Source organism: Parasteatoda tepidariorum, chromosome 7 (assembly GCF_982258835.1).
Source record: "Parasteatoda tepidariorum strain Cologne lab strain chromosome 7, Ptep-v5.0, whole genome shotgun sequence".
NCBI classification, from domain to species: Eukaryota; Metazoa; Arthropoda; class Arachnida; order Araneae; family Theridiidae; genus Parasteatoda; species Parasteatoda tepidariorum.
In genome coordinates this window covers 19,804,309-19,822,570 of record NC_141761.1, presented here as the reverse complement: position 1 = coordinate 19,822,570, position 18,262 = coordinate 19,804,309, and the positions used below count along the sequence as shown (strand labels likewise).

The 18,262-nt window shown below is 30.2% G+C and overlaps 1 protein-coding gene across 8 annotated transcripts in view; it reads left to right on the top strand.

Moving 5' to 3' along the window:
- LOC122271814 (voltage-dependent calcium channel subunit alpha-2/delta-3) overlaps positions 1-18,262 on the top strand; it is a 485,956-nt gene that overhangs the window by 403,082 nt on the left and 64,612 nt on the right. For 5 of the 8 annotated variants that reach the window (XM_087167453.1, XM_087167454.1, XM_087167451.1 and 2 more), the window contains exon 2: positions 11,165-11,246. In XM_087167453.1, the coding sequence (XP_087023579.1) occupies positions 11,165-11,246 (82 nt within the window). Of the gene's footprint in view, positions 1-11,164; positions 11,247-16,031; positions 16,187-18,262 lie in introns of those variants that run through there. The other 3 variants (XM_087167457.1, XM_087167455.1, XM_087167456.1) reach the window with 2 other exon arrangements.

Here is an 18,262-nt window from a genome sequence, read left to right as displayed (position 1 = left end):
AACCTGAAAAATACCGCGCTGAGCAGAAACTGAAGGAAAATAACTGAAAATCACATCATAATTTTTATAATCTTTCAATTAATAAAATTCCCATAGCAATATTTTTTGAAATTTCATACATCAGCTGCAATCACTTGGCGTAATGTGATACGTTGTGTAGTAATTATCAATTATTTTCTTTGATTTATGTGTTTTACACAGAGCAATATGCAGATAGGTTTTTTATGAAAAGAAGGAAAGAAAATAGAAATAAAAAAATAATAAACAAAAACTGAAACTATTTTTAAAAAAATTTTTTGCCGATGCATTGAAAAATGCCTAAATGATTCGAATGATATGAAATTCCTTCCTACCTCAAACAAAATAAAATTTCCGTTTTATTTAAATGCAAAATAGAAGATAATGTTCAATATCTCCCTACAACTATATAACTCTTTCCACAAACTGAAAGAATAAAAATTATTCTTTGATTAAAAAGCTTTATTTATATGGAGATGGTCCCCAAAAATCTAGAATCGTCTGCTTTAGGAGTTGCGATAGCAATGTAAGCCCATGGCCATTTTGTTTGGCTTTGAGCTTAAGTCTTAGATTGAGCCAGTGTGCAGGAAGCGGATTACAGAACGTCCAATTCTATTCGAACGAGACCAATACTATTCTAGAACTGTTTCTTGAATATAACTACAATGCTTCGAAAGAATAGGCCTCCAGTAGTGGCTTATTAGTGCAAAGTAGAAATCTTAAAGCAATTGAGAAATATTTCAAGAGTATTTCTAGAAAATGTACTTTTCTATTTGTCATGAAAAGATATTTGTCTAACCGTTTCTAATTCTAACGGGCGCATACTCATTGAACAAAAAAAAATCACGTGATATGACCATTTATAAACAAAGAAGATCCAGAAATCTGGTTGTCATTAGCATAAAATTAAAAGTTATTATAAACCTGTATACTATAAATTTATCATTCCTTCTTAATATTATCGTCTGCTATTATTACCTTTTTAATAATAATCATAACCAAAAAGGTTAAAGCTGAAATGTAATCGCATGATGCTACCTGATTACTTGTCATTCATTTTACGATTAACATATTTAGCAACCGTACACAATTAGAAAAATAGAAATAAGATATATACACTTTGTTTATAAATTTTATGTAAAACTGCGCACAGTCAACCTTGACAACTAAATAATCTAAAATAAAAAATAAGTATAATATCAAATTACTATAAATTTACTTTCCACGCTACTATTAATTAATCGCTTAGTTAAAAAATTTTGATAAGAATTCAAAGCAAACGAAATTGTATGAAAACTAAAAAAAAAAAGAATGTGAATGAAGTTGCCATGATAACTGAGCAAACGAGAATGTCATTTTGGGAAATATGTGTATAATAATTACATATCAATCTCTTAAATTTACTGAATAACAATAATATATATATATATATATATATATATATATATATATATATATATAACAGCTTAAATATTGTGAAAATATGGAGAAAAAAATAAAAAATAATGACAAGAGGAGAAAATCACTAAAAATATTTTTCAGAAGTATTTTAAAAAATATTATTTTTGATATCTAAAAAATAAAAAATTTTAAAAATCCGGGAAACAAAGCAAAGAAAAGATATAATCTCTTCATCAGTCCACACGATTATATCCGCAAAAAGGAGTACTGACGTCTTCAACTGTCGCCTTTTTTGCGGATATAATCGTGTGGGCTGATGAAGAGATTTGTCTCTTTTTTTTTTTTTTTTTTTTTTTTTTTTTGATATCAAAAATTATGTTTTTTTAAATACTTTTGAAAAATATTTTTAATAATTTTCTTCTGTTGTCATTATTTTTTTTCTCCATATTTTCTCAATATTTTAGCTTATTTTATTATATATATATAAACTGCTGTTTGTAGAAAATGCAACACCATGAAGGAATCATCAGAATCAAATGAAATTCGCAGCAAATGTCAATTATAGGATATTATGCAAATTAATAAAGTTTCAGAGCCATCGCGCGTGCGTGGCGCGCGCAGCGCCCTCTGAATTGATGCTGAAAGCGTATAAATAAAGTGCTGTAGCGGGACGTTGAAAATAGTCTATGATTATTTGTTAGTGGCAAACGTTTAGTGAGACCTGAGTATGCCTCCACGACGGAAGAATAAGAAATTCAAGCAACTTACGGAGTTTGAACGAGGGAGGATAATCGGCCTTCGAGAAGGAGGATTTTCCTATCGCGCAATAGCAGCTCGTATGCAGCGGAACAGTTCCACAGTGATGCGAGTTTGGAAGCAGTGGACCGACGAGCACCGAACAACTCGAAAAACAGGCACTGGACGACAGAAGGTGACGTCAGAGCGCGATGATCGACACCTGCTCCGCATGGCGGTGAATGATCGCACAGCTTCCTCCAGGCAGCTGGCAGCATATTGGTCTACTGCTACAGGTGTACAATTGTCGGCTTCGTCAATTCGTCGTCGTCTGCTGCACCGTGGATTGCGTGCAAGGGTGCCATTATACAGGATTCCCCTCACGGCGGATCATCGACGGCTGCGTCGGCAGTGGGCTCTTGAGCACAGAGACTGGCGAGCTGATTGGCACCAAGTTGTCTTTTCAGATGAATCACGCTTCAATTTGTGGACCCATGATGGCCGTGTTCGTGTTAGACGTTATGCCGGTCAACGCTGCCTTCCTGAGTGTATTATTGAACGACATAGTGGTCGAACACCCGGAGTTATGGTCTGGGGTGCGATTTCGTATCATGGACGATCCAATTTGATACGAATTGAGGGTAATCTCAATAGCAACAGATACGTCCGTGAAGTGCTACAGCCCGAAGTCGTTCCTTTCCTTCAAGGCATCCCTGGAGCTATCTTTCAGCAGGATAATGCACGCCCACATGTTGCGCGGACTGTTAGAGACTTCTGTTCAGCACAACGCATGCAACTTCTTCCTTGGCCTGCTTATTCGCCGGATATGTCGCCTATTGAGCACGTGTGGGATATGGTTGGTCGGCGTCTCACTCGTGATCCGCGTCCTGCAGTTTCCAAAGACGAACTTTGGTTGCGCATACAAGCGATATGGAATTCTCTTCCTCAAGCAGATATTCAACATCTGTTTGACTCCATGCCACGTCGTATAGCAGCACTTATTGCAGCGCGTGGTGGCTGCACCAAATACTGATTTCGGACGCTTAATTTGTTTCTTTTGTTTTGAAAATTTCATCATTTATTTGTATCAGTACAAGTCGTTTCTGCATTAAATTTCATTTGATTCTGATGATTCTTTCATGGTGTTGCATTTTCTACAAACAGCAGTTTATATATATATCTGCGAAACGTAATAAAATTGAATTTTTATGATCATTAATGAAAATGGTGGTAAAAATCTAAAAAGTTATAGGAACAGAATAAAAGCATTTTAAATTTAATGAAAATATGAGACCAACTCAGTGTAGATTTACAAGTATTTTATGGAAACAAAGCTAAATAGTTTTCATATAAAGTGTTTTCTATTTAAGAAACAAATAGTTTAAGAGTTTATATATATATGAGTATAAAAACTAATATGGGTAAACAACTTTAACTTCTTTTTATTTCTAATGTGATAAAATTATTCTAAGAACATTCTAAGAAAGAAAATATTCTAAAAAGGAAAAATGAAAGTAGATATTTATCGACCAAACTAGAGAAAATACTTAAAAGACGGGAAATGTTTTTCTAACTTGGTACACTTGTAATTTAATCGTAAAGGAATTTCAATAAAAAACACTTATTTTTGGAAATAAAAAAAACTGCATTACAGAAATTGCATTTTTGATTAGATATATCGTAAAAGCAATGTCAAATATTTATAAAAGTTTATCGTAAACTTGAATAAATTGCGTTAGTGGAGGAGCATTCATTAAAATTAAGGGTTTTAAAAATTATTTAAAAAGATGAAAATTTTTTCGAACTATTTCAGTTTTATTGTTCAGAAAGGAAAAAGAAAAAAAAATTATTTTTAGAATATATCTAACTATATATTAAAAAAATTATGCTTAAAGCTTTAAACATTCAAAATTTAACATGCTTAAAATTTAAACCTATTTAGTTAATTTTCGTATTTATAAACATTTAGGATGCATATCCGAATAAATAATATTCATGAAGGAATTGAGCCAACATTTCTCAAAAAGTAAAATTTTTTATCAAACTATTCTTCAATGTTGTTTTCAGATAGATATATTACACACATCTCAAATACCCACTAGATCACAACACACTGAAACTTCTTATTGCTTACGTGGATATTGTGGTGTTTTTCACAAAAAACGTTTTATTCAACAATTTGAAAACGTGGCTTATGATTATATAGCCCGAAACCACTTATATACTCGTAATTATTAACTTGATCACAATACTCGTAATTATTATTAGGAACTTGATTGTACCTAATAGAAAAATAAGAAAACTGGCGTCTTTCAAAAAGTTTATTTTTCATTTCAGAAATTTCGTTTCGTTTAAAAAAAATTTAATTGAATTTTTGAAAATTGTTATTATGTGAGAAAATAAAATTATTCGAAATTGGACTGCGAAAGATTATATAAACGTATAAATTATTCTACAAAATGTTATCATCTTTATCTATCCTTATCAAAAGTTTATTATAATATCTATCTAAAATTTTACTTGGTGTAGTTAAAAAAAAAATTTTTACACCCCGACATGCAAATAGCGCTCTGTGAAAATTTCCGATATATAGTCGGCATCATTTTTGGTGTTGATGTAAATTAAAAACATTTTCAGAGTGTGTTTCGCTTACTTTTTCACTGCTAGAGTTTTATTTATTTAATTTCGTTTGTTTGTACTGACAACGCATTAGAATCAATTTAAAGGTTTCATTGCAAAAACATTTCGTTTTAAAAAACAAGTACTATATCTTTAGTAATATATTCTCATTAATTCTTTCAAACAATTACTATTTTGTCAATTTTCTAAAATTTTTTGCTCGAAAAATTAAAAATATTTTTAGTTTACCTCAAAACCAAAAAATGGTGGCAACTATACACCACGATTTTTTACAGAGCACCAAAGCAGATAAAGTTTATGAGGGAAGTTTTAATATTTTCTAAAATATTTAGAATTACGAAGAAAGTAGGCAAAATATCGAACTTTCTCATTGCATAAAATGTTGGTTCACAATAAAATTTGTTTTGTAAAGTAAATACCATATTCTTTTTCTACAAAACTTTTATTTTGCTTCATTACATGCTTTAATACATTTCTTTTTCACATGACAACTCATATTATTGCTAAACGGTAAAATTATTGGATCTGTTGCACTTTGAAATGTTCATAACATTATAAGGCTGCAAGTATTTATATATCGTGAAAATGAACTAAATTTCTTTTTCTGTCTGCAATTATTGGATTGGTAATGAAATTAATTGATATTGCGATTGTGTTTTTTTACCTAAATAACAAAAACACTTTCAACTAAATCCTTTTTCCAGGGCAAGCTTTTTTTTTTTAATAATTAATAAGCATTCTTGCCCATGTAATAAAAAATGAAAGTAAAATAACTAATATTCTTGAATAGTTTTGTAGAAATAATAAATAAACTACTTGATGTAAACTCAATGTGATGAATGAAAACTGGAATGAAAGTTGAATTTAAATTATACATGACATATTCGTTACTAAATTATTTTTTATTTGGGATTTATCCTCCCCTACTTGCTTCGTTCAACATTTCCTGCGATCACAATTTTTATTTGACAGACGAAATATTATTTATTTTTAAATTGTATATGTACAGATTTGGTTCCTGATTCGATTTTATTTGGTTTAATCTACTGTAGTTTACTAATTATTTACAAAGGCAACGTAGAAAAACGATTTTCTAACATACAACAATTTCAAACGGTTCTAAACATACGGCGAGTCAATGACAATAATGAAAGTATAATTATTTCAGAAGAAATGCCCTTTCAGGAGAAAAATATACCTGTTAGAAATGTATAACAAAAAGTCATATTCCAGTAGAAGAAAACTGTAAGAGGGCCGGGATAGCCTGATTGGTAGGGCACTGGGCCCATGTCCGAGAGCTCGAGGGTTCGAACCCCGCCGTCCGAAGACTTTCCGTGTAGTAAAGTGACAGATGCACTTTAAATCTGTCGAGTCGCAAAAGTCCTCCATGTTCCCATAACAAATCAATACCTCTGGGGGTACTGGATTGGAGATCGATCGTTCTCTGATTCAGGTCAAAATTACGATCTGTGGATGTATGTATGAATCGGTCCGCCCTATGAAACGGGCTATGACGTGTGTGTGGCTGAAGACGAATTCTGGGCCGTAGGATGGCGCCACTGAAAAAAACAAGAAACGCACACTCTGCCTTAAATTTGCTCGGTTTTACCAAACAGGCTTGCCCGTGTGGCAAATGGCATTAGAAACAACAACAGAAAACTATTAACCATTTTGAATGGATAGTAATTATTAGATAACAATAATAATTAGAATATTGTATTAATGACTTATTTTATATTTTTCTTCATTTTTAATAACTTAACATTAATGATTCGTAGTTTTGGCCGGAATTTTTTGAGTTCGGACCACTGCGCACCCTATTTCAGAAAACTTTAAAGCATTTTCAGTTATAATGGAGCAGTGGAAAGGAGCGCAATATGCTTATGAAGTAAAAGCATTTTACAAAAACGGTTACCGTGGAGATGCTGCAATAGATAATAGTTGATGTAAGCAGAAGACTTGTCATATCTGTTACGAAAGGATGCTAAGCAATTTTATTTCTGAAAAATAAGGATTTTTCCTTTAGTTTTCAAGTTTGAAAAAAAAAATGTGTTTACTGCGTAATTTTGTGTTATTAAAGCTAACCATTCGCTCTTAATGACACTTTTAAAATACCTGATTTTCTGCCACATCTTTTAGTTCGTGCCACGAGTGAGCTTTTTAATTATGTAATGATAACACCTTGGGAGAGTGAAAATTTCTGGCACAAACATCTCAGAAAACTTAATACCAGTAATTTTTGTAGGTCATATAACTCACTTAAATCTTATACCGAGTAATTCAGTTGTTATTTAGGTAGTACAATTTAGGTATTCGCTATTGAATCATAAAATTTTATTTTGAGCTTGATTATTTACTTCTTTTTTCAGGCAACAAACAAATTTTTTCAAAAAAATCCCATCGAATTCAATTTACAGCATATTCACAGACTTTCGTATTGGACATTCCGATTTTCCTCAAAATGATTCTTCATTCATAAATTTAAAAAAAAAAAAAGAAGAAAAAGGTAGATGTACGTATCGGTTTAGAAACAATTCACTTCGACCCCCAGAAATTTAGCCTTCGGACATTTTGCCTTTAATGAAAATGAATATCTTTTAACCCACTGACGGCTTAGCAAATGGGCAGAATTGGAAGAATTATTCTCCCTATTTCCTTATGTAACAGCATGGAAAAACCGGTTTTGCTAAGTAGAGAAAACTGCAGGTTAAAATACGGCTTTTTACGTACAGAGTCGTCAATGGGTTAAAAAAAACATTTAAACATAGCCTCAAAAATTAAAATTTCCGAGGTTGAAAAGCTCGAGGGCATATGTTAGATGCTAACTATTTAACATAAATATCCCACTTCCCGCTATTTGTGCTTTAATTTAATATTTTGTAATCAGGTAATGTAGTTACGGGAATGTTTTAAAATCATTTTTGCAAAATATCAGTAATATTATTATAGTTAATTAATTATTTGGGTTTTATTTTGCATGTTTTTGAACTTTTGTTTTGTTTTGTATTTTTGTGTTTTTTGCTTGATTTTTTTTCTTAGTTTCGAATCGGTTTCTTTTTTTCTTTTTTGGTGCTTCTCACACTATTGTTTTGATCAATTTTGCTATGGCTGTATTAATACAATGTTAGAAAGTACTATTTTGCGAATATAATCGTATGAGCTGACAACAAGATTATATCTTTTTGTTGTCGTGTTTTCTGCCTTTTTATACTGATAATATTGTTTTTGTTTTTTTTGTGGAAATATATAAATGTATGTGCATTGATAAAACTCCGATTTCAGAACTTAAAAAGAAGAAAGGAAAAAAATACATAAAGAAAACAATATATAAGAAAACAATATTTAACGTGAACTCGATATTTCTCGTGTATCTTCAGATTCGTAGCATTCGTTTTTCTTCTTAGAATCAAAGAAACCGAATGAAATATCATCATCAAGCAAAAGCAGACACAGCAACAAAAAAAATCTCTTTTTTTTTTCCGCAAAAAGAGTAATGTGAAAATGCGGGTTCCGAAACAGTTTTTGGGTTGAGTGATTTTCAAGAAAAGCTCATCAGGCTACGTTATAGAGGGGCGAATGGCTACTAATCATTTTAGAAGTCAGCTGCGTTTGACATTTTTTCCCGCCATTTTGTCTCGTGAGGTTTTCTGCTAGAAAATCAGAACGGCAGGCTGTTATTACTGCAACTTTTCATTAGCTAAAGTGGCAAAGAACTTAAAGTTTTCTTTATAGTTCTGCCTTGATTACTTTATATCTTTATTGAGACTGTTTGACTGCCAAAAATAAAAATAAAAATGATACTTTTGATTGTTCTAAAAGGATATTGTGAATCCGAATTTATCGCTGTATTTTGCAGTTAGTCCTGCTACTGAAATAATTTAGAATAGTTTATATAACAGTAACTTATAAATGTCTTGTCATTAATAGGCATTTTATACTTCCTAACCTATTAATATTGTTTAACTCTTAAATTAGAATTTAATCTTCTAATCCTTATAATTTTATTTATCCATAATATGTTGGCGTTCATAATTATCCGTTGCGAATCCAAAGGTTAGTCCTTCTACAGACATAATTTAGAATAGTCAATATAACAGTAACTTATAAATGTCTTGTCATTAATAGGCATTTCATATTTCCTAGCCTATGAATATTGTTTAACACTTAAATTAGAATTTAATTTTCTAATCCCTTTTATTTTTTAAACATAAATGTTGGCGTTCATAATTATCCGTTGCGATTCCGAATTATATGGTGAATCCAAATTTATCGCAATATTTTGTGGTTAGTCCTGCTGCTGATATAATTTAGAACAGTTAATATAACAGTTACTTATAAATGTCTTGCCATTAATAGGCATTTCATACCTACAAGTTTTTAAATTATCAAAATGAAAATAAATTGTGAGAAGATGACTTAGAATTACGCAATGGAGAAGTTCCAATAATTTGTTTGCATTTTGATATTTTTAATTTTTTTTTGAACAATTGACATTTCATGGCTTACTCTAAGTTTGGCTGAACTCACTTTCTTTTTCTTTTAAATTTTAAACTTGTAATGGAGATGAAAGCGAATTTGCGATGAAAAATTTCTCCCTTAAATTGGTACCCTCTTAAGCGCGAAATACTAAATGAAAATACGAATATAATTTTAACAAAACCTATAAAATTCAACTTTTTTTAAGAATTTGACTTTTTTTTTCAATAAAATTTACTGAATTTGTACCGTAACTCTTATTAAGTTAAATCAATGTTATTCAAATTATTTCCCCATCACAGCTAAAGACTTTTAAAAAATGTTTATCGCGAGAAATAAATCAGGCTATTCCCTTAAACTGGAATTTGAAAATCGGCCATGCTTGGAAAAAAAACTTTTAGGTCTCTTTCGATAAACATGGGTCTCTCGACCTCAAATATACTTTAGTGACTTCTCATCTCTTATTAATTTATTTTTTTCATCAGACTTATTTTAGAACATCGTTTTGATTTTCTATATTAAATTATATAGTGTCATTCAACTTAAACATGATTTATAGAAATTTAAGCATACCTACACGAAAACCACTATGGATATTGCACATGAATGAATCATAAACGTTCCTTCACAGAACGAATTTTATTACGTATAATAAATCTTGCTTTTTGTATTCTTTGGTGATTAAAAACAGGACATCAATTAACGATCACAAACTTATAACACCAATACTGGATAAAAACAAAAAGGTGAATCAAATCAAATATTTTATATTCAACAGTTTAATCTTACACCTTTAGCATTGTCAATACATGGTGTTCCGCAATGAGCACCCGTAATGTGTATTTTTTAAATCATTTTAAAAATCAAGTAAAAAAAAATAATGCATTTCACAAAAAGGTCACAAAATAATATTTAAGAGAGAAAAATCAAAAACATTTTTAATCTCTGACCAATTTCGTGCGTCGTGACCAAAAGCAAAGCAGGGATTAAAATCATCTCAAATCAGTTTATTTGATAATGAAGTTTAAAGACGATTTTTCGAGAAAAGTGAATGCCTTCAAGTCTCACTAAACAAATAATGAAGCTTTTGATTGTTTTGAACCCGCCTGTGTTCTCTTTCCTGGCTCAATAATAATTGAAAGCATTCTTATTTTTTTCCCTTACAGTATTAATTTATGCCTCCCATCTAATATACATTTTTTTTAATATTTTTTTATAAAACTACTGAAAATGTATATTAAGGGCAGTCATAACGGAGCACCCTGTATTTACTAAGAATATAGCTCTAAGCTTACTATACTTACTAATAAATTCGCATATTGACCGCATTTCGCATTTTTTATTACCATTGAAAATTACTATCTAGCTTTAAGCACTTTTCCAAATATTCATAAATGGTTGTCAGAAATATAAAATGCTTAATTAATCTAATTTTAACTTTCAATTTTTAAAATGGAGTAGAATCTTTGTGATATTGGTGTGAAAAAGAATATCTATGAAAGATTTTAACAACAAAATGATTGAAAAGAAACATACTTGAAGCTGAATTGTTTACGACGATGAAAGCTGATTCTAAGTAAAAACGAATTTTCAGCGTAGTCTGGAACTGTTTTTCTACAGCTTGGCCTATTTTCGCTGTGTAATAATTCTCGGGGAGGACCGCGTTTCCATTTTGTTGACTTGTCAAAACTTAAAATAATCTTCAAAATTCCACAGATGGTGATCCAATCGTCATTGTTGTGAAAAACGGGCATAAACCGTTCTTCATAGATGTTAATATGGAGAAAAGTTTGTGTTTCTAACAATAATAATAAAGCTAAAAAAATTATAAATAAATGTATAAATAAGTGTGTATTTTAAAAAAAAATAATGAATGCTTTTATTTATTTTTTAGAGTGAACAACTGGGCTTTGAGGTTTGGAAAGTCCATAGTTGGTGGCAGTATACAAGCAACATGTCTACAAAAAATTACTAATGTAAGTGAAAACATTATTGCATGTTTAATACGAAACTTTTATTCTTGAATAATTTATTCAATTACAGTTTTAAATTTGGTATTTGAAATTTTATTGATTAATTATAAAATTTATGAAAAATAAATCAATTTTCTAAATTGTCCTAATTTTTTATCTCTGACACAATCAGACGCTCCTTCCTCGACTCTTCAGTATCTTTGTATCTGATGAATAAAATTGCTTTAAATGTTTGATAATAGCGCGAGTAACTATATATTAAGAGTGGTGGTTACCGAACAACTTGTTTGTACAGTAAAGTTATAATGGCCAATTTTTATATCGCCTTTTCTCAGGCTATAAGAATTAACGGGATTTCACACAAATTTTTTTAGATCGATAAGCGAAACCATTAAACTCTGTTTTATTACGTTATTCTTCACTATTTGAATTTTAATAATGATTTTATCTTCCTTCGTCTTGAATGTCATTCATTTATTAAGACTACGTTCGATAAAAATCTTTAATTCAGAAAGCAATTGTGCTTTTGTAAGCTCCAATCAACCTTGTATCATTCATAACTCACATTTAGTAAGTGATTTTTGATGGGTTTGAACGTAGTGTCTTTAAAAAAAAATCCCATGAATATCCGGAGTTAAAACAAAAATTTTGAAAAAAGGAATGAAAAAAGTTCAAGCGTTAGCAATTTTTATGAGATACAGATTTAATGATCCCTCTCTTTCGGTATTAAAATCCTATTATCTTTTTGCTCGCTAATGGACTTAATTTTAAAACAAAAAAAAAAAATAAAACCTTCACAGTCACTTCTAGCTGAGTTTATTAATAACTTTGGATCCATTAACTTCTACATATTTTGGGATAGAAGATGGTGGTCCTTCTTTAATAAGCGAGAAAAAAAATTATTTTTCATCCTTTCTATTTTCTATACAGTTATTTTAAAAGTTATCTTCGTAAAGCACTATTAGAAATTATTTTTTTTTCTAAATTCGGAGCTCAGTTATTTTTCAATCAGTTTTTTTTTCAGTTTTTTACAGTGACTCTCATTTTTCAAAAAACATTCGATCAATTTTTCTTAAGAGCACTGGAAATTCTTTGATCAAATATATTTTTTATGAGAAAATAGGGTACATGAAATAGGCCTATAATTTTTCTTTTATATTTAGTACAATATATTTTGAAATTGCCCTCCTATAGGTTTTACGATTATTTCAAATCGACAATGAATTTCCTTACATGCTTTTAAAGATGCACCATAGCTAATTTGCAAAGCATGCAAAACACTTTGTTCCATAAAAAATTATTTCAACTATATTTGAAATGCTCATTTCATCATCAATATAGCTGAGTGCCTTCTTTTAAATTATCTGCCACAATGACGTTTCTTTTTTCTTTTCTTTTTTTTTTAATGCTTATGGGTTAGTTCCCATTGTGGATAAATATTAAAATTGTTTTCTTTATAATTCTCAACTTAAAGACTTTATGTTGTTTATAGATACGTAGTTTAAAATAATATAAACATTTATGTACCATACTATTTTTTAAAAAAAAAATTCAACCATTATAAATTAAATAATAAATTATTATAAAAATTTTGTTTTACATAGAATTTTCTTAAGATCAACTAGTTTTATAATTGTGTGCAACTAAATTTTCGGTCGCTGAAATACAATAGATTAAGATTATTTCAATATTTGGTCGATTATCTTACGAATTATTGAACTGATGTTAATAAAATTGGATATGAGCTTAGGTTAATGTAATGCAATAAAATATGTATTCAATAGTTGTAATCTGCAAGCATAATTGTGTAAAACACTGTCTCGAATCGGAAGGTATGAATTATTTATTGCAGAATCGAACAAGGGAAAAAAATATGTGAAGATACGATATGACTCACTCTTGGAGATGGAAATTGTTTAACATTGCAACTCCAAAAATGTAAATAAGTAGTATGGAAGTTTCTATAAAAATCGGTCACAACTGTTAATATAATTATAATTATTGTTATAAGCTTTGAAATTTTCAGGCCCTAAATGGTTGTCGGAGAGGAAATGTGAGTTTAATTTCAACTTTCAGAAAGTCCTAGGCAGGCTCCATCGTGAGGTCTGGAGATCTGACTGAACAATTCACCCGGTGAATGTGTTCAGTTTTAAGAGAATCGTAGACCAGATGAACTCCATAAGGATTCGTATCGTCTTCTATTCGAATAAATTAAAGGCCAGCTGCTGCACTCCCGAAAAGCAAAAACAAAAGGTTTCAAGATTTAATCCCAACTCTAAAGTTCACTATTTCGTGATCAGCGGGAGTTCAACGTAATGCCTTCACTGTTCACTTTCTCGGATATTACTTGGCAAATAGCGAGTTCCTGATTTAAATTATTCATTCATTAAGAGATATGTTGGAATCCGATTGCTGCTTTAAAAAAATTTAGCGGAGGTTTCATCTTTAGCGGAGGTCATCATCTTAGCGGAGGTTTCGTGATCTAGGCAGACATCATGTAAATGGCCCACTTGAATTCGACAGAGGCACTTTTAGTCATGTAGGTTAGATGAATGAGGTCTTAAAGCTCTCTGTTCGGCTTTTTGGAGACTACGCGTGACTACATATAATTCATCTAGTCGACGAGATCTTCGTCGATATATAATCCACCATCAAATATATATTTGACCAGTATATTGGACAGCAAGACCTCCAAATCTCAACTTTATAAAGCGTAACTGGTGCTGGTAAGGGGAATGCTTGGAATTCGCAACTTTCCTCTGACCGTCATTCATAGCTTGAAAACAGTATTGATGAACTATGGGGGTTAAAGTGCTACAGATTCTTAAACCATTTTAATTCTAGTATGAAATCACATTATTAGCCTGTACAATAAGGGCCATATCCCCCCTATTAACCAATTTCTTGTTTAATTATGTAAGCGTTATTCCATATCTTATGAGTTATAGTGAATGTTGCACGCAATCATGATTGTGTATTATAACTGCTATATCACTTGTATTGTATTATTTTAACCTATGCTCCAGCCAAATTTCATTAAAATTTGTCAAGTTTGCCAATTTCATTAAGACTTATCTGGAAGATGGTATGTGAACAAATTTGAAAATTGGGTGCAAGTAACGTCCTCCATGGGTCAGCATGCATGGTGCGAAACACACGTGACATCGTTAGCAGATATCCTACTAAATCTGATCCAAAACGTTGATTCAACATGATAATAAAAACATGCCCTCAAGATGTTACGTTAACACGCCATGCACAACCACGTGATTAGACATAATCATAATCATATGATTAGTTACAAGTACTTAACATTTGTGTAACTCCAGACATTTACACAGAAAGTGATATTAACAATTCGGTGTCCCAAACTTTTGAACACTCTCCTGACTATAAACTTGGAGTCATATTTGCTACATTGCAATTACCCTTCCACATATTTTAAGGAACGAAGGGTTTATCAAAAAGACGTTACATTAACGGCAATCTTTCTTTTTCTTTTATGCAGCATAAAACCCTTTTGGGGGGGAATAAATCCAAAACCATTTAAATGGTCCCAAAATTAATAAGATATATGAATTCGAGGCCACAAAATACCACCATTTCCTTGAGGGTTTCTTTTTACAATTAAATAATAATCCCTATAAAAATGGATTTAAAATATCAATCTTTTTTGTCCCTACTTTATTTCAAAACATAACAGAATAATCATTTAACTCAGCGAAAATTATAAATCAGGATTATATACCAAAGTATCATAATTATTAGTAAATGAACAATTAAATACAATCTGTAGATTTTATGTTAATACTTCCGGACAATAAACAAAAAAAAATTTCATACATATGTGCTTCAGAAAAAGGAAGAAAACTTTCATCCAGTTCATGTCAATTTATTAATCTGCCTCCAGCTAATATTTTCCATTTACTTCAAATTATGTCGAATGCTGCACACCAATTAAAATGGTAAACTCAATTAGGCAAATTCGCTCATTTTCTAAATTGGCATTAATTTTTTGCAATTATGAAGTAAGTTATTCACTCTTAAGTTTTCTTTTTTTTTTCATCCTTATTTTTACTGTATAAACAACACTCGTTAAATTTAATTTTGCCGTTTTGTAAGCCAGTTGAAGCATTTTGCACGACGTCCAATCTAATTATTTTATTTTCATTATCAAGATTTAAAAATTTTGTATTTGAAAACTGAGATGGGTTGCTGGTAAATTTTTTAAAAAAATTCCTTTTAAAAAATTTTCGTTTGCTTTGTATTTTATATATCATTATATATATCTTTAATTTATATTGCATTATATACATTTTTATTTTATATTACATATGTATTACTTGATATTCTAGGAAGTTTTATTATTGAAATTAGTCAGTAGAGCAAGTTATATTGTAAACAGTAAAAGTTAATAACTATACAAAAAGCATTTTTTTTTATAAGCTTAAACATAAAAATAGATCGGAAATAATAACCACCACTTAACTAATGCTGCTACTCAATGTGAATGATCTAATAGTATTTGTGATCAAACTGATTTAAATAATGAAATTATTGCTAATGATTTGATTCGACTACAGAATGAATATTCGTACACTGTGATACCGTTGCAGTCTAGAACCGGTGGGATGAGTATCGGGACGGCCCTGTAGTTACTCAAGCGCCACCTTTGCTTTGCAACTTGGTAAACCAACAATAAAATAAATCTAAAATAGCACAGAAGTAAGCAACCGGAAAATTTCCATCATCAATACTTACTCAAAATAAACATTTGTTACAAAACGCAGAGCTATAAGCGATAAGCAGAGAGCTCGCAGCACTTAACTATACTCAATACTCAATAAACATTTGTATAAATTTGTATTTATTTGTTCTCATTTGAATTGCTTCAGATAGATCAAACTTTGAAATTGCTTCAGATAGATATAGTATGAACAAAAGTAATAATACTTACTAAGGATAATACTAAGAGCATTTATGAAAATGTTCTGAGCAAAAAAAAAAAACATTATAAGACTGTGATCTAGTGGTCCTGCTAATTTTTTATTTTTGTGTCAATGCTAAATAATTAATGCTAACTAAGTTATAAATCAGACATAAAATGTATTTTTGAAGATGCATTCATTTTTTATGGTTACGATGAAGAATTTCTATAGTTGAAAGTTATAAAAAAATATATATTCTATAAAATCTGCACAATTTTATCTGTTGGGACATTCAAAGTTTGTCTTCAATGATATTAATTATACTCTTCACCTAGAAAACATATTCTTAAATTGCCATGCCTTGTGCAAACCAAGACGTTTTGTGCATAAATTTTAAACTTCCTTAAATATTTACCTATACCAGAAAAAAAATATTATTTTCAACCCAATTTATTAAACATCAAGATTCTGTAATTTATGTCTTAACTATATTTTTTTTAAATCGTTTTAAAAAATTAAAAAGTATGAGTTAATATTTAATCTGAGAAAAATATAACTCTTATGAATCACTGTTAAGGAAATAAAAACATCGAAACCTGCTTGCAAGAGAAAACTGTAAAGTTTAAACATGGATGAATTTAAAGCAATTACCAGAAATTTTTTCATCTAGTAATCAAACTGTGTTATATGCCATTCTTCATTAATAGTGATTTATCAAATTAAATAATATTTTTTTGTCCTTTGCTTAAATATAAACAGTGTTTTCATTACAGAAAAAAAAAAAAAATGGAAGAAAATTTCTCATCCTTTCTCAAAAACTGAGTGAGATTTCAAAAAGTTAAGTGAGATTTCTAAAAACTAAAAAACACGAATAGACTTGGAGAAAAAATATTTCTTTAATTATAATACAATTTTAACATCTTCTAATTTCTAAACCATTGAATATTTTTGCTGCATCATCATATGGAAAATATTCTATGTCTACTTTTTTATCAGCTATTCTCATTAGGTTGCTCATATGCTCATCAGTCAATCTGTTACGATATTTTGTTTTAGTTCAGTTTTGGGTGCTATATGACGTTGCAACAGATGCTGAACTATTCGGAATCACTAATTAAATTTTTAGCATTGTGCACACACTTTCCTATCCTCTACATCTGCCAGCATAGGCTTTTCAATTATTTCTGTTATAGAACAGTGAAGTTCATTGAAGTTATTTCCATGTTCATACTTCTTGTTAGGTCTTCCAGCATAGTTTTCAGCTGTAAATTGTCGATGCTGCAAATTGCTGTAAATTGTCGATGAGGGAGTTTGGTAATTCATTAACAGCTAAAATTAGAGCTTACATTAAATAACTTATTATAAAGGTCTCATTTTTTTTTTTACATTTTTTATTACAACTAAAATTAGAGCTAACTTTAAATAACTTATTAAAAAAGGACTCATTTTTTTTTTCTCAACACTTGTCGTAGCTGTTTTCATGTCAAAATGGCGGAAGACTAATTTTTTGCCAAAATTCGGGAGATTCGCGCGTTTTAAAATTTATTAATCAAGTGTGCTAACTTCTCGCATTAATAATTTTTTAATGCGAGATTCTCACATTCTCGAGCTGTAGTGAAAACACTGATATAAATTTGAGATCCATAATGTGTATGCATTTTCTTACTTTTGATTAGGATTCCAAAAGTATATACTATAGGCCAGGGGTGGCGAACCTTCATTCACCAACGTGCCATTTTTTCTAAACTATATTGCAATGAGGTCATAGACGTGCCGACAAATAGTTTTGACTTCGTGATTATTGGGTAAATAATAATACTAAATTTTATCAACTCAAAACTCTTTATTTACTTACGAAAAAATGCAATTCTCAACTTTTGCAATGTCTCAGTTATACGCGTAATTCAACTTAAAGTAACATCAGTGTGACTTCTGTTGTTGCAGATTAGATGACAAATAACTTCTATTAGGGTTATAAGATGTTAAGTTTAAGCAGAACTGTTAACTTTTTTTGCTAGTTATTTATTGTTCGCTTGTTTTTTTGTGATTATTAATTGCTTTTTTGGCATTAATTGTTATTTTTTTTGTGAA